The following is a 24,772-nucleotide window of genomic DNA, read 5'->3' on the forward strand; positions in this document are numbered from 1 at the left end:
CCAAGAACACCATCCCTACTGTGAAGCATGGGGGTGGTAGCATCATGCTTTGGGGGTGTTTTTCTGCACATGGGACAGGGCGACTGCACTGTATTAAGGAGAGGATGACCGGGGCCGTGTATTGCGAGATTTTGGGGAACAACCTCCTTCCCTCAGTTAGAGCATTGAAGATGGGTCGAGGCTGGGTCTTCCAACATGACAATGACCCGAAGCACACAGCCAGGATAACCAAGGAGTGGCTCTGTAAGAAGCATATCAAGGTTCTGGCGTGGCCTAGCCAGTCTCCAGACCTAAACCCAATAGGCAATCTTTGGAGGGAGCTCAAACTCCGTGTTTCTCAGCGACAGGCCAGAAACCTGACTGATCTAGAGAAGATCTGTGTGGAGGAGTGGGCCAAAATCCCTCCTGCAGTGTGTGCAAACCTGGTGAAAAACTACAGGAAACGTTTGACCTCTGTAATTGCAAACAAAGGCTACTGTACCAAATATTAACATTGATTTTCTCAGGTGTTCAAATACTTATTTGCAGCTGTATCATACAAATAAATAGTTAAAAAAATCATACATTGTGATATCTGGATTTTTTCTTTTAGATTATGTCTCTCACAGTGGACATGCACCTACGATGACAATTTCAGACCCCTCCATGATTTCTAAGTGGGAGAACTTGCAAAATAGCAGGGTGTTCAAATACTTATTTTCCTCACTGTAGTAGATAATTCATGGTGGCGTAGCTTTCCTCCATGTGGCACAATCACCTCAGCCTTCAATTACTTAAATTGTATTGAGTGATAATCACCCAATTGCCGCATTCCCCACCTTTTCACCCTCTCACCTGCCGCTCTTTCTCTTCGCCTTCTTCAGCCCATCTCGGCGTCAGCAGCACACATCTTGGGGGACATCTGCAGAGAGCGATATGAGGCTGTTCTGCCGATGGTTCGACTGCTGCTCCACCACAATCGCTTTGTGCCTTTTGTCTCTGCTGTGGCAGCGCTAGAGCTGGACAACACTCAGTGAGTACTCGCACATGCACACCTACAGTGCAGTACAGGTACACAGTTAAATGTCATGGCCAACACCGTTACTTCTCCTCGTGAAGTTACATTCCTATTTCTTTCTCTCTTTTTTTACCTGGGTGTTATTTTTGTAGTTTCTGCTCTCATTCATTGTGACTAAGAAAATGTAACCAAATTTAAAACAGGAAGCCGATGTGAAATACAATAATAAGCTGATTCTAAAATTTGGATGTTGCATAAAATGTCAAACCCGAATACTGTAATTGAAGAAGGAGTGCTTATAATAAATAAGACCTGAGTCATTTCCTTTTAAAAACTGGGCTGGACTGTCAAACATTTAGATGTCAAAACACAATGAGTACTTTAATGAAGATTATCTCAATTGGTCCAAAACTAGCTAACATAAAAACAAAACTAAACTGTCAAGAAATGTGGTGAGTGTTGGTTATAACGTCTGTCTGATGTTCTGTGCCCATACAGGGAGGCTAACACTATATTCCGTGGTAACTCACTGGCAACACGCTGCATTGATGACATGATGAAGATTGTAGGAAAGAATTACCTGGCGGTTACCCTGAAGCCTGTAATAGATGAGGTATGAGTAACAAGGACACACATACACATCCAGTGTAGATGCCCGAATAGGCATGAGTCAGTATGGAAAACTCTCCCTGAACAGCTGCCTTTCCTCTACAAACAAACAGATGTGCAGATGTAATTGGTAGTTTGGAGTTATTACAGCACATTGCATTGATCACTTTTTTAACCCCTTTCCAGTAATTTCCTCAAACTGTCTCGCATTAATGAGAGTTAAAATTGTAATTTTAATTTCTAATCAGTGGTTGACTTCGGGATTTTTGATCCTGGTCTGACTGCATCTACCCAGTGTGCCACAGTGTATTCTTGGTTTTCTTCATATTCACTAGGGGTGTAACGATTCTTCAAATCTATTATTATTATTATTATTATTATTATCATCATCATCCATCTTGGGTTAATAAAACTAGCCTAACTTGTGGGACCAAAATCATCACATGACACACGCAGTTAGAAGGCAGTAATAGGTATACTGTGTAATAATTACAAAATATAGTCCTACAGCTTGCTGTGGACTGTTCTTGGGCGGGCTGCCCAGGTATGTTTAGCGACCAATTGTAGAATTTTGCAGAGAAACGGGGAGAGAGAGATGTTAACTGGTATTGCGCAGTCAGGGGGAACATTTTACAAGCACGGAGCGACAGTGAACACCAGTACAGATGTCATTCGATACCACCTTGCTTTCGATCCACATGCGGCACACCTGCTGCTGTGAAAACCGAATCACTGGTGAGTTTATTAAACACACATTAACAATAAAACATTGCATACCACTGATAAAGAAAGTCAGCAGAGACACATGGGAATGGAGACAGAGTGTAAAAAAAGTGTAGGTGTGTTCCTAAGTGTGGGGGAAAGAGAAATGAAGCGAAAAGGAGCAGACTCAAGTATCAAGTAAACAATAAAGTGGAAATAGAATTAAAATGATGAAATAACCTACTGTCCGGACATTTGTGTCACGGTTTCGGTCTCTATTTCAGAACAATTACAGCCTTTAATATTTATTTTTTTTTATCTGTGACTTAATATTAGTGTTTATTTAAACAGCTTATTGAATACTAATTTGGGTTCTTTGACATGTCTCGGGGGAATAAAAGCAAAGACTGTGAATGTCTGCGGTACTCCTACTCCTCATCTTCTATTGTGGTCCATCTCACTTCAACACAATAAGAATAAATCCAAGTCTTTGTTCTTTTTTTCATTAATACAGTAGGCCTAACCCTAATTATATTTTTGTCCTCTTAACCTTTCATAGATTTGTGAATCCAACAAGACATGTGAGATAGACCCCATAAAACTAAAGGAAGGTGACAACGTGGAGGTCAACAAGGTAAACGCACTAATCTCATTACTTCCTTTGTTTTTGGTGTAGTGCTACAGAAAGTTTATTCACAAATATGTCATAAAACACAATGTCATTTCAACTTCCACTGACTTTCCAGTGGGGCTGAACGATTAATCGTTTTCAAATCCAAATTGCGATTTGAAAGAACACTTAGCTAATCGTGAAGACGGCGATTAAAATGTAGGTTAATTATGCAGCGCATCTGACCTGTTTTAAGAGACATATTATACTGCTTTTCCAGTCCTTTATTGTAGTTCTGTGACTCCAGTATGGCAGCTTTGCATGATTCAAAGTTCAAAAAAAGAATTGTCTGTCTTATACTGGCTCTTCATGTAGGCCTTCATTTCATCCTCTCTCTGAACAAGCTGTAGATACTCCTGTCTCTTTAAGGCCCCCCTGTCAAAGCCCACTGTCTTCTGATTGGCCAAGACCTGAAGCATGTTACCAGGCTGGAGTTGTTGCTGGGCATAACAGGCAGACTGTGCGTTGCCATGCGGTTAGTGTGGGAGCACATGACCAAAAATGGAACACCGGCTCCATATTATGTAGAACGGAACCGTTGGTTGAAAGAGCAGTTCAAAACGGAGCGTTCAGAACAGGAGGAAACCTGAGGTTTTTGCTCACAGTGATTTCTTATAAATGCTTTAACCTCATTTTTTTAAACTCTTGCCATGTTTAACATGAACATCCAACATTGTAACACTGTAGATAAGTCATAAAATGTGGAAAAGCATAATAGGTCTCCTTTAAACAGTAATGCAGTTACAGATTCCGTTGTCATCCTTGCGTGACTGATCTGCTCGCCAATCACAAGCTCCATGCGCCTTCTGTTACGGTCCTACTCACCAATCAAAGCGGGCACAGGGTGTGTAACGTTACATTTTACAACAAAAAATGAAACTAGAGGAACAGACCCAGGCAGCGGCCATGCCGTGTTTTTTTTTCCGGTCTGGACTCGCACTGAAGTGAGTCAGCAGCGGAGCGTTTAGCTGTCCTATGTTAATGTTATTAATTTGTCATTTTTGAAAAAATGACAAATTAATCCGTTCCGCTCTCTGCTGGCTAACGTGACACATCCACATGGAGCATTTCTGAATAAGAGCGTTTTGCCTGTCTGATTTTACTGACTTGTTCAGGTTTTGCTTATTTGTTCAGTTGTCCTTAATTGCTGTGCTTCTACTATGGTTAAGTTGGCTACGTAGTTAAATTGTTTTTTTTGTCTGTTTTTAACTGCGTTTATTGTTGATGTATGATCAGGAGTCTGCAAAGGGTTATTATTTATTTTGAAAATCGAATTCTCTATTCCATTCTGTGTCTGACTTCCTGCCTAGTTCATCTGCTCTGTGCTGCTTGACGTGGCTTCTGTCAAAAATAGACTGGCAGTGAATATTGAACTTTAGCAAAAAATCAATTGTAAAAAATCGCAAATCAAATCGTAATCGCAATATCTGGCAAAAATATTGCAATTAGATTTTTTTTTTTTCAAATCATTCAGCCCTACTTTCCAGTACCTCATCCGTATCATTGTTGATTTCAGTGGCTTTCTCCTTCAACATATTCATTTTACTTTATTTATCAAATGTATCTCTTTTTGTTACCTCTGCAGGAGAATCTTCAGGGTTATGTCCAGAAAGTCTTTTCCTCCATCACCCAGTCCAGTTCCACATGTCCCCCACTTATGTGTGATGTCTTCAGGTCACTGAGACACTTGGCCTGCAAACGCTTTCCAGGTAAACGAGTCTGTGTAAGAGGCTGCTGTGGCATTTTTGCTGCCACTTTCTCGGAGAAATTCATTCCAGCATCTAAAACAAACCAAAACAAGAACAAAACCCACCGCAGACATGTGCATATAGGATAGGAAGATCAGTGTTAATCTGTCATCACTTTTCTGAAGAAGATGCGGGGTTTTTTTCTTCTTTTCCTAAAATTGTGAAACGGCTCAGCAGGTTTATTGTTCCAAAGGCACTGAATATGTTGGCTGTCCCCATAACAAATAATATTATAATTTATTATAATCATAACATAATCATAACAAATAATATTATAATTTATTGGCTACGGTCTGTCTATTATTTTTCTATTTATTATTCTGACACTGTGTGCTGCAGTATTTATTTAATTTTTGAGCACATGGAGTTCGACAATTTTCACCCCATGGAAACAGTAAATGGATGGGCTATCTTTAAAATTAAAAAAACCTCGGACAATGTGTTTAGCAGGGCTACAACGAACGATTATTTTACTAATTGATTAATTTATTATTTTCTCGATTAACTGATTAGTTGTTAGGTTCAGAAAGGGGTTCGCAAAGCCCAAGGTGACATCTTCAAATGTCGTCTTTTGTCCACGACCCAAATATATTCAGTTCACTGTCCAAGAGGAGGAAAGAAACCAGAAAATATTCACATTTGAGAAGCTGGAATCAGAGAATTTGGATGGTTTTTTTTTCTTTTAAAAAGGATTCTGTACTGTAAATCAAAATGGTTGGCAATTAATTTAATAGTTGACAACTAACCAATTAATTGACTAATCATTGCAGTCCTAGTAGAGGAATTCCCACAGATCTAAAACTGGGCTTTTACTGTAGCTCTATATCAATAGCTTTGTTTACCCACATAATGAAAAAAAGTGAATGAAATTAATTTATGGCCCAAATAGGGCTGGGCAATAAAATAATAATGATTGCAGTGTAATTTTCTTCAATAACAATATAATTAATGTTCAGTCAATCTTTGATTTTAATTCTTTTAAATGATGAATGGATTAGCACTTAATTATTCTATTAAGATATTTATTTTGTTAAGGGGAAAAGGGACTGAAAAAATTTTAATTCATTTTACGCATGCATATTTGTTGACAAGGTTTTAATTTTTTTTTAATGTTCTACCTCAGATTTTGGTAATAGATCAATTGTTTGGCCTGCGTTATAAAGAATAGTTTAAAAACCACCAAATAACTGTTTTTTCTTCAACTTTTACTCAGGAGCAAAAATCAGCCTTTAAACTTAGAAATAATGATTTGACATTTATCGTGTTGATTAATGATACTGAACAATATTAATTTATTCATCATGATGACATTTTTGACCATATTACACAGCACAAGGCCTAAGTAAACTTAAACATATTAAATAGTCAAGCTTTTGTAGTGTGGTAAGGGGTTAATATATGGTTCCACCACAAGGTGGAGCCAAATCATTAAGTTTAACCTGAGTTTCATCTCACAGTGGCTATATTCTTGTCAACTTCCAGTATACACATGCCAGAAACATTGATTCATTTAAACACCACCCCCTGTTGCTTTTATACTTTATAAGACTTGCTTATTGGTTGAATGAGCTTGATGCCAGGTTCAGTAAATTTGTTCTTTGTCTCTACAGCTGACCCACATGTTCAGTACTCAGCTGTTAGCAGCTTCGTGTTCCTGCGGTTCTTTGCGGTCGCTGTGCTTTCTCCGCACTCCTTCCAACTCCGCTCCCACCATCCTGTAAGTGCATGGCTCCACAACTCCCCATTTAATAAATCTACTGGAGGGCAAATTTACATGTGGCCTACACAATAAATTGTTGTCATTGTACATTTTTTTGAATTTTAGGATCCTGAGATTTCCCGCACACTTACACTCATCTCAAAAACAATCCAGACCCTGGGCAGCTGGGGCAGTTTGTCCAAAAAACTGGTAAGACTGACAGTAAAGATGAGAAATTCTGTTTAGCAAAGTGGGAGGACGAGTAGACGGGTCCATCATTCACTCTGTAGAGTCCTGACTTATTAGTAAACGCGTTATTAGTAAAGAGTGAGACCATGAAACCACTGTCTGGGCTGAATCTACAATCAGGTCCTACATTCAGAGGAACACTGTAGTGTAATAGTGTTAACTATTAACTGTATATGTATGTTTTTGATTGTGTAACTGTCATCAAACAATATCAAATGCAGTATTTTAATGTGTCTCCTGTTGATTTAAGTCTTTATTTTTTCTGCTTTTAGTCTAGTTTCAAAGAAACCTACATGTATGATTTCTTCAAATCATTCCAAGAGGACAAGTGCATCGAAAAAGTTAAAAAGGTATATTTTTAAAAATCCTGTTCCATTAAATATGAATTCTTTTTATGTAATTATCTATCGGTTAGCGCTGATGTCATCATAAATTGTGTTTTCTAGTTTCTTGATGAGATCTCCTCTAACGTCAGCAAGGAGTCCAGTGGGCTAGAGGATGCGGTGGTTCTAAAGGAGGGGTGAGTTTTGAGTAATTGCTTCCTTTTTTCTTTTTTTTGTCTCTTCCCTACAAAATTTAAGTGGTCTGTTGGGGGGAAAGTGCAGAAACATGTTCATATCTTTATGTATTTATTGCTTCCAGGAGGTAATAGTCATTGACCAAGGCTAAAGAAAGGTTCAGCTGCTTAAATAAAATCTGTTCAGTGTTTGTGTCAATGGAAAGCTTTAATTAACAGAAGTATAAACAGTAAACTTCATTGTAGCCTCATGTAGAGCAGATGAGAGAAAACAGTGAGCTTGCTACCTCTAGTGATGTTGACTGAGAAAAGTAAAAAATGCTGGATCTCACATTTCCCGTACCACAACTTAGACTTGGACATGGATTGTCGATTTGAAAGAGTCAAATGTAATTTTTTTTGTTATCCAGCTGGACAGTTTAAATAAAAAAACAGAAAAGAAAATGCAACAAAATTAACCTCAAGCGTGTGCGCGTGTGTGTGTCATTTTTTTAGGGAAGTACAGAAACGTGCCCAGGGGAGAAAACGCCTTGGCAAGAAAAACTTTAAGAAGAGGTGGCTCAGTGTGACCAACAGGGAGCTCTCCTACCGCAAACATAAAGGTGAGACCAGTTTCATACTCCAGAAAAATATATTTGCATCTGGAGTTTAATCCAACATAAAACTAACAGGAGATGGCTGGATGTAGTGCTTTCTATCAGTCTCATGCTTAATACTATCACCAGACGGCGCCACAGTAAAGAGCTACACATCGTGCAGGTGCAACTATTTTATTTGCCAAAAGTTGGGTTGGACATAAATATTAAAAGCCACAGAAGTGATAACAATTGGGTCACTACCACAATTTTAAAGGAGACCTATTATGCTTTTCAATATTATTGAATGTTGGATGTTCACGTTAAACATAGCCAAAGCTTCAAATAAAGAGGTTAAAGTATTTAAAAGAAATCCCTGTGAGCGAAAACCTAAGATTTCCTCCTGCTCTGAACGCTCTGTTTTGAACTCCTTTTTCTACCAACGGCTCCGTTCTATGACATACGAGCTAGACTGAGCCGGTAAGCCTGGTAACATGCTTCAGGTCTTGGCCAATCAGAAGACAGTGGGCTTTGACAGGGGGGCCTTAAAGAGACAGGAATTCTTTTTTTGAACTTTGAATCATGCAAAGCTGCCATACAGGAGTCACAGAACTACAATATAGGACTGGAAAAGCAGTATAATATGTCTCTTAAAACAGGTCAGGTGCGCTGCATAATTAACCTGCATTTTAATCGCCGTCTTCACGATTAGCTAATAGTGTTCTTTCAAATCGCAATTTGGATTTGAAAACGATTAATCGTTCAGCCCCACTGGAAAGTCAGTGGAAGTTGAAATGACATTTTGTTTTATGACATATTTGTGAATAAACTTTCTGTAGCACTACACCAAAAACAAAGGAAATAATGAGATTAGTGCGTTTACCTTGTTGACCTCCACGTTGTCACCTTCCTTTAGTTTTATGGGGTCTATCTCACATGTCTTGTTGGATTCACAAATCTATGAAAGGTTAAGAGGACAAAAAGCCGCGTTTCAACGAAAAGTACAGATCTCTTTTCGAGGAACTAAAAGGTTCCTTCAGCCCATTGTTGTGCGTTTCCACCAGAAGATTAGGCAAATTAACCAGCTAACGTAAGCCTATACTGCGTACAAAGCGATGCACAGGCATCATTAGCCTATTTAGAAACTACTATCCATGAGAAAAATTTATAAATGAACGTCAGATTTGACTGGAATATAATGAAAAACTATAGACCATTACAACAGCGTTTATGTGTGGGAGTATAATGGAGAGACACGTGATAAAGAAACACACAAAAATGAAATTGCGAGAGTTTGGAAGGTTATTAAAACATTTCCAGCCAACAAGCAGATGAGCTTGCAGCACTCACGTCTGTGCACGCCTGAGCATCAGCGGAACGGGATTTTTAATGAGCTTTATTACCTGCTGTAATCAGCTGGTCCGCTTGTTTTGGAGAAGAGGTGATCAACTTCAGCTCTGTGTAAAAACTTCCTTACTGATGAAAACTTAAAACAACAACTCTGGGCCCTGTATAGCTACATCAGCTGTTCTCTGTAAACACACCGCTGCACGCTGGCTGATATTTCCGAGCCATACAAAGTATCAGTACTTTCGGACAGTACTACCCCCCCCCCCGCGAGCAGGGATTTTTTTTTGGAGGGGGGTCCCTTCGGTGGAAACGCAGTGAGTTCCTCCAGACGTTCCTAGTTCCGGGGTTATAGTTCCTTTGGAGGGCTTAAGGAAAAGGTCAGTGTTATGCTGTAGCGAGATTTGTTAGAAAGGAAGGAAGTGATGATAAATTAGAGTAATTGTCGTTGTCTGACTACCATTTGTGGTGTCTAGATGTGCCAGGCTGAACTTGTGTAACTATTTGACTGCTTACAACAAACACAAACTCTAGAATAGATAAAGAATTGATGTGAAATAAGTTTATGCGATCAAAAACACTTTACATTGACAGATTGTCAGCATCAGCAGTTTGACATTTGAGGGTCTGACCCATCTCCTAATGACTTCTCGATCTTGATCTTTTACAAAATTGGCATTAAGAGTAAAAACTATATTTCAGCTTGCATACAGACCTTTGGATCAGCTTTTGTTTAGGACGCACACACACACACCTGTCCTTGTGGGGACATCTCATTGATAATTTATTAGCCAGCCCCTTACCCTAACCTTAACCATCACAACCACACGCCTAACCTTAACCCAATTGTAACCTGAACCCTAAAACCAAGTCTTGACCCTCAAAACCCGTAACTCTTCTGACTGTTGCAGTGTATTATTATTCTTGACACACATTTGACAGAATGACTCCTGCTTTCCAGGGAAAGAGGCCCTCTGCATCATCAATGTCAAAAATATCCAGGCAGTGGAGAAACTGGATGAAAGTGCCTTTAACCGCAAAAACGTAAGCCAAATTCCCCTCATACACACAATGATCACTTCTAAAGTATGGCCCCTTTGTGATGAAAACTTTAATCCCAAAGCCAGTTCCCCAAGTTGAAACAAACAAATGGTGTAATATTGTATTGGTAGTCTCATTTGTTGACCTTCTGCTAAATGATTGTATATTTGCATGAAAAACCTTGAAATAATAGCAAATTTCTCCTGAAAATCTTGTCAAGTTTAATGTGGGGATAAAAGTTAATCTTGGGTAGTTACAGGTGGAATGAAACAGGAATAGCACATCTCAAGGGCTGCTCTCATTGTAAGCATTGACAGACCTGTTTGTTAGTCTTTTACGTCACACTGTAGGATGTGGAAAGTGCCCTGGAAACGACCTGGAAAATTATGAATGGTAACACTGTTGTGACTTGGCTCCTAACCTCTTCTTTGTTTCTCTTGTGTCAGATGTTTCAGGTGGTCCATTCCGAGAAGCCTCTGTACGTGCAAGCTGGAAACTGTGTAGAGGCAAGCGAGTGGTTGGAGGTCCTGGGCCAGGTCATTCGCTGCAACGAGGGACGCCTGGCCACCTTCCATCCGTCAAATTACACCAGTGGAGCCTGGCAGTGCTGCAAAAGCCAGAGTAGCAGCGCAGCAGGCTGTAAACCCTGCACAATGTGAGTAAACACCATCGTCACCACCAGGACAATAAAAATAGCATCTATAACGTATCCAATATTGTTGCTGCTGTTGACAGTACTACTGATCACAGTAAACGCATAATAAAATTGCTCGCCACTGTGTTGAAACTCTGCCACCGGTGGTAAATATGACCAACCAAGTAGATGCTTACTCCAAGATGAGAGCTGTGACTCATGAAAACCTGCATGTTGTGTAGAAAGAGTAGATTTGAGAACTCAAAGATATAAACTCTCTAAAATGGCAAAATACAAAACCCAGCTTGATTTGAGAACATAAAATAACCTGGAAATGCTCAGCAGACCTTTACTTTGGAGAGGGGTATTTGGCCTTTTTGATGATTTCAACCTACTTTTCCACCTCTGGATTTCTTCTTTCCACAGACCTTTGCACATTACACAATTGTGCAGCAGTGTTACAAAAAACTCATGAAACAAAATGTCTCAGGCAAAGCTGGCAACAAATTCTTGTTGCTACTTTAGTTAAACAGATCATTTATTATTTGTGCAGTAGACTAATGTACTGTAGCTGTTTGACCACACTAAATATTCACTTTTTCCTAAATCTGAATAGAAATTCAGCCACACTTCTACTGTTTATTCTGCCACTGTGTGCTCTGCAGGTTAAAGAACATCCGTGTGATGACAGGTTGTTCACTGGGCTGAGCTGGATGTAAATATTGTATATCCTCCTTTTCTCTCTGCTTTCCTCTCCTGGATGAGATCTTTTTACACTTTCGTGCTCTCCTATTTCAGCACCGTGCTGGCGAACCTGCAGCTGGACATAGACTGTGACCGGGAAACGGAGAGAATTTTCTCCCTCCTCTCCTCAAACGACACCAAGCTCCAGGACATGGAGGGTCAGTGCTTTTGTTCATGAAATACAGTGTGTGTTTATTAGAGCGCACATGATTTCATGATTACACTTGTTGTCAAATGTCGCAAAAACCACTATTGGATTCCTGGAGCATTACATGGTTGTTAGAGAGTTTTTTTTCTATGTGACTAAGTGGGACAACATTTTTTGAAATTGGTCCAGTTTTGAGCGATTGCACTGCAGTCGGCAGCAACGAAAAACGGCTTGTGGGCAAGTGCGTGCCGTCAAAGTACCTCTACTAAGGGGCTTGTTTTTGCCCTGACAGGCTCAGATTGTTGTTACAAGTGTCTGACAAAATTGTGGGAAGGATCCCTAGAGAGAGAGACCTTATTTTTAAAGAGTTTTTTAAAAAATGCCCATCTCTTTAGAGATCCTTTCCCTCAACACATTTACAGTAATGCTGATTAATGTGTGCTGTCCTTATAAATAAAAATAATCTTCTAGGGATCCTTTCCATGTTGTCAGACACTGATAATAACAATCTGAGCTTGTTTTAGCTTTGAGCAAAAACAAGCCCTTTAGTGGACGTTCTTTGACAAGGCGTAATTGCCCGTAAGGATTACGTTGTTTAGCTGCAGCTGACTGCAGCCTGCTCGCTCCATACTTGACCAGTTTCAAATAATGTTGTCCCAATTAGTCACACAGACAAAAGAAAACTTAGGTTGAGGTTGTATTATGTTATATTTTGTATAACATATAATTTATATAACTGGAATTGGTCACCAAAACCTTGTGAAACCCTCACTATTGTGTCCAATTACTACCCCCCTCTCAGCTCTCTTCACTTTTCAGATGAACAATCAAGTCCAACACTATGATGCCTTCCCGGGGAGAGAGACTTGATTTCCGATGTGGTCGGAAAGCAAGAACTAGTTCTGCTCGAGTATAAACCAGCCCTTAAGCTGCGCTGTAATAATGATGTGTTCCTCCCTGTAGATGCATGTGCAAGTATGGCAGTTTACCAGGGCCCTCAGCGGGAGCAGGAGGAATACTCAAAGTTCACCATTCAGGAACCCAAAGAGACCTTTCAGACACTCAAACAGCTCCGAAACGTCATGGAGGAACTTCAGAGGCAACACAACATCAGGAGTGACACCACAGCGCAGTACGGAAGCCTGTAAGTCTGCACAGGTGTTGCTTCATGTTACATTTGTACTGCAATACACATAAAAACATTACTCACTTTGTCATCCTTTGTGTTTCAGGGACAACCCCATAGTAGGGAAAACCTCTTAACCAGGGCGTGGAGGTGTGGCCTGAAACAGCCATACCAGCAGGTGCCAGTACTACACAGAGAGCCTAAACTGTCCTAAAGGAGCCCTGGGAGTCTGTCACCCAGCGGGGAACGCCCACTGTGTGTCCCGGTGAAGAACAAATGAATACACCCTGACCTCTAGGCATCATGAGTCCACTACAGTAGTGACAGCCTAAGAACGGGAACCAGACTAGCTCTTGAGCTTTTCCAGGATCTCTTCTTCTAAATGAACAAATCCCATAGGTGTTGTTTTCTTTGGCAGTACGTCGCCTCCCTTCCTCTGCTTTGCAGGCCCCTTTTATAAAGAGACGTTTTTCCTAGTCTTAATTTATGTCTTTTTTTTACGTCCACATTTCTGTGAAAAAGGCATCATTAGATGGTGTGTGAATAGGCTGCTAATTATTTTTATTCACCCAGTTTTATATCAACAGCTGTGATGATGCTCTCCCAAATTTTTTTTGAGGTTTTGCGCTGACATCTGTCTTTCAAGTTGATTGATTTTCATCATCTCTCTGGAGGATTGTCCTCTATGTGTGTCCCTCTTATCTTTCTCTACTCGTTTAGTGTCCTTCCTCTTCTGAACAAATATTAAGTATATATTTTTTCAGAGGACAGTTGAGTAGATGAAACCAATATGCCTTACTTTGATGGATGTTTCTTTCACATTAAATGCTGAGGGAATAATGCAGAAGCACTTTAAATATTTGGAGCACTCCAAATGGAAATGATTAGATACTTGGTATCGGCTTTCCCCATTTTGATCAGTTACATGATCTTGAGTACATTTTGTTTTGTTTCATTCCTGTACAATGACATTTATAGCCTGTAGATTTTAAAATATTTTCCTCAACCAAAGACGATTTCATAGGTTTGACTTGAAAAAAGAATTATGTATTTTGAATACAAATGTTTTAAAAATGGAAACAAATTATATATGTGTGTGTGTGTGTGTGTGTGTGTGTGTGTGTGGTTTCATATCATTTACTTTTTAGTGACTTAAGGCAAGCAGACTGCATGCGTTTTGAGTCCTGATAGCACATGATTGTGGTGTAGAGTTATATTTCCCTGTGATTGTGAATCGTATTGGTACGGTGTACATCAGATCTGTGTTGTCATGTTCAGAGCATCGCAACATCTTTAGTGGCTTATGTAAGAACTGATGGAGAAGAGTCGATCAGAATAACAATAAATCTAACTAAATTAATCCAGACAATCGCAGCAATCAACAAACACCTTTATTCTTTTTTTTTTTTCTTCTTCCAACCAGCAGCACTCGGCAGCTCCAGCTGTTGGACCTGATGGTTTTAGAGAATGTGGTTTAAAGTTTCCCACAGCTGTTAGGTGTAGCTCTCCACTGCCAGAACAGTCAAGAAAAGTCTGTGTATTAAATTATTAAACAAGTTTAAATAGATCAATCATTGATAATGATAAAACACATTATTGCACTCATATCACACATTTTTATTAGAAGGTAGTAGGGCTGCATCTGATCAATACAGTAATAGAAAGTAGTATATATTAAAAAAATAAATAAAATTATAAATGCTTATCTCAAGTTATCAGAGCAGAACACAAATTTACATTTTCAGTTTATGATATGAAACTGATACAAGCAACCAAATCCTCACAATTTAAACTACTCACCAGCAAATTTTAAATTATTTTGCTGTCAGTAGACTTATCGGTTAATCCACCAATAATTTTTCTGCGCTGGAGAAATCTGATGAACAGTCAGACTTTGATTCAATCCTGGTTTTGTCTTTTTGTTTTTAGCCCATTTGAACAATGAAGTGTTGAAAAGATACAAAAGAAACTTGAATTTATTTTAACAAAAGTTGAACATTTTAACGCTGACAATGCAGCGTTAAGTGTATTTTTCTTTGTGTGTGGAAATAAGTTGTTTTCAGAAGTTGTGTCTTTGGTCCTTCATATGTTTCTAACATGCATGTCTTGTGTATTTAACAATATATTTTTCTAGTAAAGGTTTGTTTGTTTTTGTTTTTTTTTAAACACTGATTTAATGTGTTGCTATATTGGTATGGTACCTTGTTCTTTGTCCGCTTTTGTTTGTATCCCTGAGTTGTTCCCTTCACAAACTGTATGTGGTTGTAGATGCTGCCAAACCTCCATTTGTTGATAGGTTGACGCAGTGTCACTGAAGTGAATATGTGTAATGTCCCACCAGCTGCAGCTGGCACTGTGTTCACATGCACGCTGTAAGTGAATGAACTGCCTAATCAGAGCCAAAATACAACTGTATAAAATGATTGATTTTCAGAAATTGATCATTGGATCAACTTTCTCTCTGCTTGTGAAAGTTTTTCAGAAAAAAAAAATAGTCGGGCCAAATTTCCAAAACAATATGTGGGATTGAATCTTAACTAATCAAAGCATAAAGTTGTTTTCTATACTTTATTAGCTTGCATGTCAACTCCATTGCTAGTTTTAATAAAGGCCAGTAAACTGGCAGTTAATGTTCTCTGGTAGTGCGCTCACTTTCGTATGAAGATGAATATATTTTGGTTTATTTGCTTCTAATAAGGGAATTTTCTCGATTTGTTATTTCTTGTCCGCACATTATCCTAAAACAAAAATAGTTCTTGTCATGATGTGGAAACGCATGCAGTGTTGGACTGTGGCCAGTTTCATATAGTAATTTTACCAAACTGAAAGGGACACGTTCATATGTGCTTTGAACTATCATATGAATCACATCAATCAAGGTAGTAGCCAGCTTGTACATCTAACGTGTGTTTCATAGCTTTTCATTTTAATTACGGAAATGACAAAAGTCCAGGTTTATGAAAGAACAAGAAATTGATTTCAGTTTACTCTCTACGGGAATAAAATTTCAAAACAATGTTTTCTTTTCAGTGTGTGCTATAAGAGACGAGATCGATAAACACTCTGTGTGGAGGCTTCATGGGCTGCTGTTCAGTGCTGCAGACACATCTGTCACTTCTTCTGAATGTCTCCATACTGTTTTAATACTGTTTTAACAGTTGTCTTCATTTTTATACACATTAAATATTTTATTTTCCATACATGGTCTTTTCTGTGTCCATTTGAAACAATTTACAATAAACACTTTGCCAATGCTCCTCTGGTTTGTGTAGTATCTATGCTTGCATTGCAAAACCCAAATATCAAGAATTCACTCTATTATATTTTAAGGGCCAAGACAAAGTTGAGTTTTATATTTCATGGGAGCATGCGCTTTATGAAAGGCACGATGGATTCTGTTAGGGCAGAAGAGCAAAGCATTAACAGAGGGCTGGGTTATTGGTTTTAGAAACAACTATACATGTTGAATGTACACAAAGGTATTCAGTCATGCTTAAGTTAAATCAACCATGTTGAGTCATAATGCAAATTGCGGTGATGTTTTCGTGCTAGGTTGGCCCCGCATTTTTCTTCAGCAACCCAGCTGCTTTAAAGTGAACAAGCTGCACTTCAAAGAAAAAGCTGTCCATAGAGTACATACATGTGATACATAATTTGTAGGAATGTTGGCAACATGATGGAGGTTTGATTGAAATTCAATAACATGACAATATTGGCCTATGATTGTGCAACCCTCTAAGCTTTGTGTGAAATGAATTATAATGTTATAAATCATCTGTACCTACAGCTACAAAACCTCTTACCTTTTCTCTGATTCAGTCAGGATTAAACTGATGAACCATAACTTTTATAAGCTGCAGGAGGAAAAACATGTACCCAGAATCTAGAATAATCTCATCTTCCACATTGCTTGACGTTTGATCCATTTGTAGGGAAGATGGAGGAAAATGATATAGAAACCATATGTGACAGGGCAAATATTTGTATGCTCAATGATAACATAATCGGAGACCTCCGGTGGAGGGAGCAGCTCATTTCTCATGATAACACTCATTTGTCTCATCCACACCCTAGGGTAAAGAGGCATGCATTTCAAAACTGTAATAATGGCTGACATAGTGACTATGTTATGTGCTCTACTCTGTCATGGGTGTAGTGAAAGGCTCAGCCCTTCATACAACCACATGGCTGCTTTTAAAAAGAAACTGAAATTGCAAGTTTACACTTCATGTCATGCACGCGTCGGTTTTATTTTGTAATCTGTTGGTGTTTGGTTTTAAATCTGCTCATTGCGTTGAAGCAGCTTCTCTCAGCCTTGACACTTTTGAAGTTTGTGACTTTTTTGCCATGCAGCTCTAGAGGATGGAAATGTTGGTTATTTGGTTTCATCACTTTGCTCCAGACTGAAATATCTATTGGATGAAATTTGGTATCATATTCATGTCCACCTCAGGATGATTTGTGTAGCTGATGAGTGCATTAGTTGTTAGCATGCTAACAAATTAAATTAAGATGGTGACAATGGTAAACATGATACTCTCTTCAGCATGTTAGCATTGTCATTGTGAGCATGTTAGCATACTAGTATTAGCGATTATTTGAAAGCACCGCCTTGCTTAAGTAAAGCTTTCTGTTGGGGTGGCAGCCCGGCTGTTCTGTTTATTTCTCATTTTGGTGCTGCAGCGGCTTCTGGAGAACAGGCTCTTCGTCAAGGTAGAAATTTCGAGTTTCATGCTCCCACCGTCCAGTTCCTCGACTTTGTGATCGAGAAAAGGCGGCTCCGTGCCAACCCATCTAAGATACAGGCAGTCGCCGACTGGCCAACCCCCACCTCTGTTAAGTAGCTGCAGCGTTTCCTTGGTTTTGCGAACTTTTACCGCCGGTTCATTTGCAACTACAGCACCCTCACCCGTCTCACCTCCACTTCGGTTCCCTTCGCTCTGGTCTCCAGAGGCCGCTGCAGCCTTCACCCGTCTCAAAACCCTGTTAACCTCCCACCAAGCCCGGTGGGCTCTGTTTTTCAACCGGTTCAACTTCACCCTCTCCTACCACCCTGGATCCTGTAACACCAAACCAGACGCTCTCTCCCGACTGCACTCCTTGGACACTCGTTCAGACTCCACCTGCCACGTTCCTGTCTCGTCGCCTCCGTGGTCTGGGAGGTGGAGTCCGCCATTTGCCGAGCCCAGTCCACCGACCCTGGCACCGGTCCCCAGAATCGCCTCTACGTCTCGTTGAGTATCCGCTCCCGGGTCCTCCAGTGGGCGCACGCCTCCAGGTTCAGCTGCCACCCCGGGATGGCCCGCACCCTCTTCCTGCTGCGCCAAAGGTTCTGGTGGCCCTCCATAGACAAAGACTGTTGGGCCTTCGTGGCAGCCTGCGAGGTGTGCGCCCGCGCCAAACCCTCCCATCAACCACCCGCCGGTCTGCTCCACCCCCTTCCGGTCCACAGTCGTCCCTGGTCCCATATTGCCCCGGACTTTGTCACCGGTCTCCCCTGCTTCAGACGGAAACAGTCATCCTCACCATCGTTGACTGCTTTTGTAAGTCTGCCCATGTCATCCCCTTGCCCAAACTGGAAATGGCCTGTCTGCTCATTAATCATGTCTTCCGCCTAAATGGAATCCCTCTGGACATCGTCTCTGAGCTGGAGTTCCTACATCCCCTGGATTGAGTACGCACACAACTCCCAGGTCAGCGCTGCCACTGGTATGTCTCCGTTCATGTGTGCTATGGGTTTCCAGCCCCCCTTATTCCCATCCCTGGAGGAGGAGGTGGCAGTCCCGTCTGTGCAGGTCCACCTCAGACGCTCCCGCCGGATCTGGAGAGAGGCCAAGGGCCGCTCTTCAACGCAATGCGGCCTGCAACTGTCAGCTGGTGGACCGCCACCGAACCCCGGCTCCCACCTATCGGCCTGGACAGCAAGTTTGGCTCTCCTCCATGGACCTCCCTCTGCCGACCTCCTCCAAGATACTCGCCCCCCGGTGCATTGGTCCTTACCCCATTGAGGCCGTCATCAATCCCTCCGCTATTCCCTGACTCTCTTGCCTCACATGAAGGTCCACCCAGTCTTCCACGTTTCCAGGGTCAAATGCGTCTCCACCAGCACCCTCCATACCAGTGGCAGCACCTCCCCCTCTATGGATGGTGGATGGTCACCCCACCTACACGGTGCGTCGCCTCCTGGATGTGCGAAATAGGCCCGGAGGAGCGATCCTGGATCCCCGCCAGCAAAATTCTAGACAAATCCCTCCTGACCGACTTCTACAGAGCCCATCCCGACAAACTGGGAGGTCCGCCTGGAGGCGTCTGTTGAGGGGGGGACCTGTTGTGGTGGCAGCCCGGCTGACGGTGAGTGTCCTGTTTATTTCTCATTTTTCCCCACCATTCTGTTTTCCTCTGTGTTTCGCCTGCCTCTCTGTGTCTCCTCTGCTCCCCCTGCATGTGTTCTCCATCTCTCTCTCCGCTCCTGAGCCCAGCTGACAGTCCACACCTGCACCTCATCAGCCACCTCCTCTGCCTGCCACACCTGCCAGCAATCAACTCCATCTCTGCCAGTATATCAACCCCGGTTCTACACACAGTCTCCGCTTGATTGTCTTTGCTCCTGACCTGGTGCCACTGCATTACTCAAGCCTCTTTGAATCCTGCAAAACCCCTGTTTCCCCGTTCTCTGTTTTCCCTGTAATTAACCCTGTGTGTCTGCCTTTCCCCAGGTTCACTCACCTCCGTCCACCGTTGTGTCAGCTGGGCTCGCCTACCTGCCCTCTCCCCTCAGGTGTCCTCCACGGCGTCCTTCCAGCTCCCCCTTGCTCCTCGCCAGTCTGTCTGCCACCACACCCCTTCACTCACCTCTCCGGTTAGTTCTCCGGTGCCTCCTCTCCTTCTCCTCCATGCCCCGTCCCCCGCCGTCCACCTCTCGTTCATCACCACTCCCTCAGCCCCTTTTTCCCTAATAAAACCTGTTTCAATCCAAGCGTTGCGTTTGTGTCCGTTCTGTCAAGCTCATAACATTTTCTTTGTCTTTGCTAAAAAAAAACAAAGAGAAGGAAAACACTGCTACAGCAGTCGCCTGAGTGGTATCCATCTTCTCATTAAACTCTCAGCCAGGAAGCTTAAGTGTATTGCCCAAAATGTCTATTCTATAACTATTCCTCTAATTCCACAGTGTGCAGGAAATGGTGAGTCAGAGGAAGAACAGTTACAATGCCCAATGGAAATAATAAATAACAAAGATGAAAGAAGTGAAAGATGATGAAGAATTATCAGAGCCCATCTGGACAGAATCAATCACTCAACAGCATGTATCAGTAGACTACAGACTCTACCATACTTTACGGTACATTACATTCATGCCTCCTCTGATCGGTAATTCAGAATTTGAGCCTTCTCACTCTCTCTCTTTTAGGAGCTCAGTATGTTGTCTTTGTTTTTTTTTGAAATGCCACTATTGAGAATGTTGGGCTTGTGCTTTCACCTCAGCCTTGTTCTCATTCGTCACTGTCAGCATCATTATATGTGGCAACATTTGGGCCCGCAAGCTGTCTTCACTCTTATTAGGAAGGAATACAGTTTTAAAAGTCTCTGTGAAAGGAAAATATTTGTGTTTCAAGGGTCAAATTTATACCACAGCATGACACGTCTTCTTGTTACAAGAGTACAAAGCTTTGTCTGTAAAGGAAAACAGCCTCTCAAAAATGGCTATTAAAAGATTAATGCAGAATACACACATGATACTGAGGCATGCTGCTTTCTGATCCCTGAAGCCTGTGGACAGTCCTTACTGTGTACGAATGCATGTATTTCTACTGCTTGTGCATGAACTTCCTGTTCCCTGTTCCCTGCAGCTACCTTAAAGGGTCAGGTCACAAAAAAATCACACACATTTTCCCTATAGAAGTGTGTAGTTGTGCAGATTGTGAAGATTTTATGTGCGACAGTTTATGAGATATCTGCCTGTGGATCTTCTGCCTCTACCCCATGAACAACAGAGGTGAATAGGATTCTGTTTGTGCCTCTCAAAGCAGCAAATTGTGATGTCCTGGTCACTCTGTATAATTCACTAACTTTGCTGTGAAATGTTCTATTTTGGACTATTTTTATGTAGATCTGTAGAAAGAGATGTGAGACAGGAACCTTTCGCGTTATCGAGGTGTTTACAGAGTCATATGTGGGGACTCGCCTTCCTTATGGGGACAAAATGCAAGTCCCAGTGACATTTATCACTGAATTGTAGGGTGAAGACTTGGCTAAAGGTTAGGGTAAGGTTAAAGCTATAGGGTAAGTGCGTGTGGACTGGCATATGCTAATTTCGGGACACATTGCAGAGTAAAGACTAGTTGGTTGGGGATGGCTTGTCCAGTTGGGGAAAACTGGGCAAAAGTAGTGTCCCCCAGTAGGGAAAAAGCTTATAATAGGGCCAGTGGTTAAGGTTAGGGTTAGGCACATTGTGGTTAGGGTTAGTGTAAGTGTCCAGGAAATGAGTGCTAAAAGTCCAAGATAACATTTGTGTGTGTGTGTAGAAAACATTAGTAATTTTCACTTTACATATTAAGACAAGTTGGTGTTGTCAGCTCTCTTACTTAAAATGTGTTGGAGCTCTTTATATATGGACTTAAAATCTACTGTGCCTGTATGAAATCTATCATAATATTAACTTGAAACAGATGGTGTGTCCTCCACGGAGCTCCCTCACTGGTGACTGAAAGACAGCGAGAGCCACAGAAGCAACAATGTTGTGGTAACTTTGTTGGGGATGATCTCTTTTACAGAGCTAGTAGGCTCATAAACAATGTATGTCGGTCTGGATTTGTACTGAACGAAACAGACTGAGCTTACAAGTGAAGAGCAGACATTCAGAAACAGTAGAAGTCACGGTGAAGTTCGATCCCCAGACCTTCATTATCACAACTGAGGTGCCCTTCGAACAAGGCCCTTAACTCCCCAGCTGCTCTAGTGGTCGACAGATCAGACTGTGGTTGAGCTGGGCTGCTTCCAGGTGTGAATGTAACTGTAACAGGTCTATCTGAGTATGTGAATTGGCTTTGTGACTCCTTTGGTAAAATAAAGGTAAAAACTACATATTCGGGGAGCTGTCAGTAACTATGACTTTGCAATTTAAGTATTTGAATCTACTTGAACTGAACTGAATGAAATCATCAGTGATTTGTAATTTCCTCCTTATTCCTGACCTTATTTTTGGCGTACCAGGGTCTATCCATTTTCCAGCTGTGTGAGGTGTTCTCTAATGTTAATTTTATTTTAAAAGGATGATCGTGTCACTTTGAATGTTTGAGCAAATGCCAGCACAGGTGGCAAAAAGTAAAACCACAAGCATGTTTTGACTTCATACTATATATATCGACTGTGAGGCTGTCTGACCCTTTCATTTCATAGGACTGCTGCTGTCTGTCCACAGTGACACTCGACTCCCTCCAGAGAGAAATGTTCCCCAAACATGAGGGCGACAGCCCTTTCATGTTTTACAGGAATTCAGTTGATGTGAAGTGAATATAGCCAACTGGTCCAGCTTATATTAAAAACTATGTAGCCCCTTTTCTGAGTTCACTTATCACCCTAAAATCTTGTGGCCTTTGTTGACTCTGCTCTGTTCTGCTCCCTAGTTTCTTTCCACCGTGGGATCAAGTAAGATTTACAGATCATATCCAATTACTCTGAAGATTTCACGTTTATGACTTGGTGATTTGGTGACTATGGGATGAGTTTAAAACTGTTTGGTACACAGCCAAATGCACAGCCATCCCCTTTCCTCGACGTTGTTTTTCTTTCCACACACATGAGAGAGAGATCGAATAACAAACCACAGATTTGATATAAATCATCATCACTAGGTTACAGAGGGTGATTTTCGTGGTTTACCATAGGTTTCATTTACACTGGGGACGCTGGGGACATGTCCCCACAACATTTTTAAGTGGCTGATTTTGTCCCCATCACTTTTTTGAAAACATTTGTTAAAAATGTTCAGAAAAATTGTTTGCAGCAAGAAATGTTAACTAACAAATGAAAATGCTTTGAGAAAGGTTTATTTGCACAATTAAAGAAATTTGCAATGCAATTTAAATATAGTTTCCCTTCCACCATAAATTGGAGCAGAAAATGTCTCCAGAATGCAGGAAATTACAAGTTTAGTGCGCTGTATGTATACAGGCGGAGCAATGACTGACATTTATTTTGGTAAGGATGAGGCCTTCCAGGCCTTGGTTAGTATAAGGGTATCCTGAAGCAGCAGATAGGTACAAGCCAGAAGGGTTCAGTGTTTGTCAAAGCAAAAACCAAGGGGTGGTAGGAGTCCGGGAAGGCTATGGAGAAGAACTTTCTCATCTACTCAGGATGCCTCCTGGGCCCCTTCCTTTGGAGGTTTTCCAGGCACGTCCAACTGGTAAGAGACCCCGGGGTTGAACCAGGACAAGCTGGAGAGATTATATACCTCATCTGGCTTGGGAGCGCCCCAGGATCCCCCAGCAGGAGCTGTAAATTGTTGCTGGGGAGAAAGTCATCTGTGAAACTCGCAGTGCTCCAACTGTGGGGGGTTTAGCTTCCCAGCTGTGGTACAACTGTCTGTCCCCAGTTTCCCTTCTTTTATAGTGTTATTAAATGTTCTTAATGGCAATAAACCCACACAGACAACCCACATCTGTAATGATGAGAGGTATTTACCACTCCTGGGAGTTAGTCTTAGTTAGTCTTTTAGCATAACATGTGTCTAGTTCAACCCAAAACTTCATCACTGATGTACAACTGTCATTTTCAGCATTGGTGTGGGTCTGATTTGAGATCAAGAGTGTCTTCATTTTCTTTACAACTTAGTCTTCCGAGAGGGCTACATACAGGCCCGTTTTTTTTTTATTGGCCATGCTAGAGGCGAGGCTCTATGCCAATGTCCGTCTGTCTGTTGGTTGGTTCACCACTAGATATTATAATATAGACTTTGGTGATTCACTGACTTTTCCTCTAGTGCCATCAACAAGTTTAAATTTGTGGTTTTGAGGGCTATGCCTCAGGATGAATTGTGGTAACTTATGTGATCCTAATTTTTCATCCAGCACCATCAGGACAAATCGTCTTTGACTTTTGACCAAATACCTGAAAAAATTGACATTCCGCTCAGACTCAGCTGCACCTTGTGTTTAGAGCTTATTAGCAAATGCTAGCATGTTACTATGTTAAACTAACACGGTAAACATGGTAAACATTATGCCTGCTAAACATCTGCATGTTAGCATGCAGACATTAGCATTTAGATCAAAGCACCGATGTGCTGAAATACAGGCACACAGAGTTGCAAGCATGGGAAAAAAATTTTAGGGTCCTGGGAATCAGTGTCACAGAGAACCTTACGTGGTCATCTGACATCTCCATGCGGCTGAAGAAAGCTCAGAAATGGCTGTATTTCTTAACAAAACTTAAGAAGGCTAAATCCCTTTGCCAAGTTCTTGTTAACTTTTAGAGAGGAGCAATGATATAATAATAATAATAATCCTTATTTGTAGAGCACTTTTCAAAAACAAGTTACAAAGTGCTTTAACAAGTGTAAAGAATAATACAAAAAAAAGATAAGAGCATGAAAATTTAATATAAAATTAGTAAAATACAATAAAATAAAAGGGATAAAATAAAGTCAAATAAGATCGGGAAAAGCTCTCCTATAAAAGTATGTTTTAAGAAGGGACTTAAAAGAGTTCACTGACTCAGCCGACCTGATTTCCTCGGGCAGGCTGTTCCAGAGCCTCGGGGCCCTGACAGCAAACGCTCTGTCCCCTTTAGTTTTCAGTCGAGACTCTGGAACAGACAACAGACCTCTGCCCGAGGATCTCAAGGTACGTGCTGGTGCGTATGGGACTAAAAGGTCAGAAATATAACAAGGCGAGAGGCCATGAAGAGCTTTAAAAGTGATCAATAGAATTTTAAAGTCAATTCTAAAACATACTGGGAGCCAGTGTAAT

General features: G+C 41.1%; 1 protein-coding gene across 1 annotated transcript; it reads left to right on the forward strand.

The window, feature by feature from the left end:
* The first annotated feature begins 867 nt into the window (after window positions 1-867).
* LOC123986106 (ras GTPase-activating protein 2-like) lies at window positions 868-16,060 on the forward strand. Its single transcript, XM_046074198.1, has 14 exons — window positions 868-1,012; window positions 1,496-1,610; window positions 2,868-2,942; window positions 4,564-4,687; window positions 6,337-6,443; window positions 6,552-6,635; window positions 6,947-7,024; window positions 7,121-7,194; window positions 7,687-7,793; window positions 10,075-10,157; window positions 10,601-10,809; window positions 11,587-11,690; window positions 12,644-12,824; window positions 12,913-16,060. Exons 1-14 carry the CDS (start codon window positions 933-935, stop codon window positions 12,941-12,943), a joined length of 1,452 nt encoding a protein of 483 aa, XP_045930154.1. The 5' UTR covers window positions 868-932; the 3' UTR covers window positions 12,944-16,060.
* The last annotated feature ends 8,712 nt before the right edge of the window (window positions 16,061-24,772 follow it).

The sequence above is a fragment of the Micropterus dolomieu genome, linkage group LG17, assembly GCF_021292245.1.
Source record: "Micropterus dolomieu isolate WLL.071019.BEF.003 ecotype Adirondacks linkage group LG17, ASM2129224v1, whole genome shotgun sequence".
Lineage (NCBI taxonomy): Eukaryota > Metazoa > Chordata > Actinopteri > Centrarchiformes > Centrarchidae > Micropterus > Micropterus dolomieu.

Excerpts from the sequence above, each read along its gene's own strand:
- LOC123986106 (XM_046074198.1), top strand. The coding sequence starts at position 933 with ATGGTTCGACTGCTGCTCCACCACAATCGCTTTGTGCCTTTTGTCTCT. Across the intron at positions 7,794-10,074 it reads CTCCTACCGCAAACATAAAG|GGAAAGAGGCCCTCTGCATC; the intron begins GTGAGACCAGTT and ends CCTGCTTTCCAG. Across the intron at positions 10,158-10,600 it reads GTGCCTTTAACCGCAAAAAC|ATGTTTCAGGTGGTCCATTC; the intron begins GTAAGCCAAATT and ends CTCTTGTGTCAG.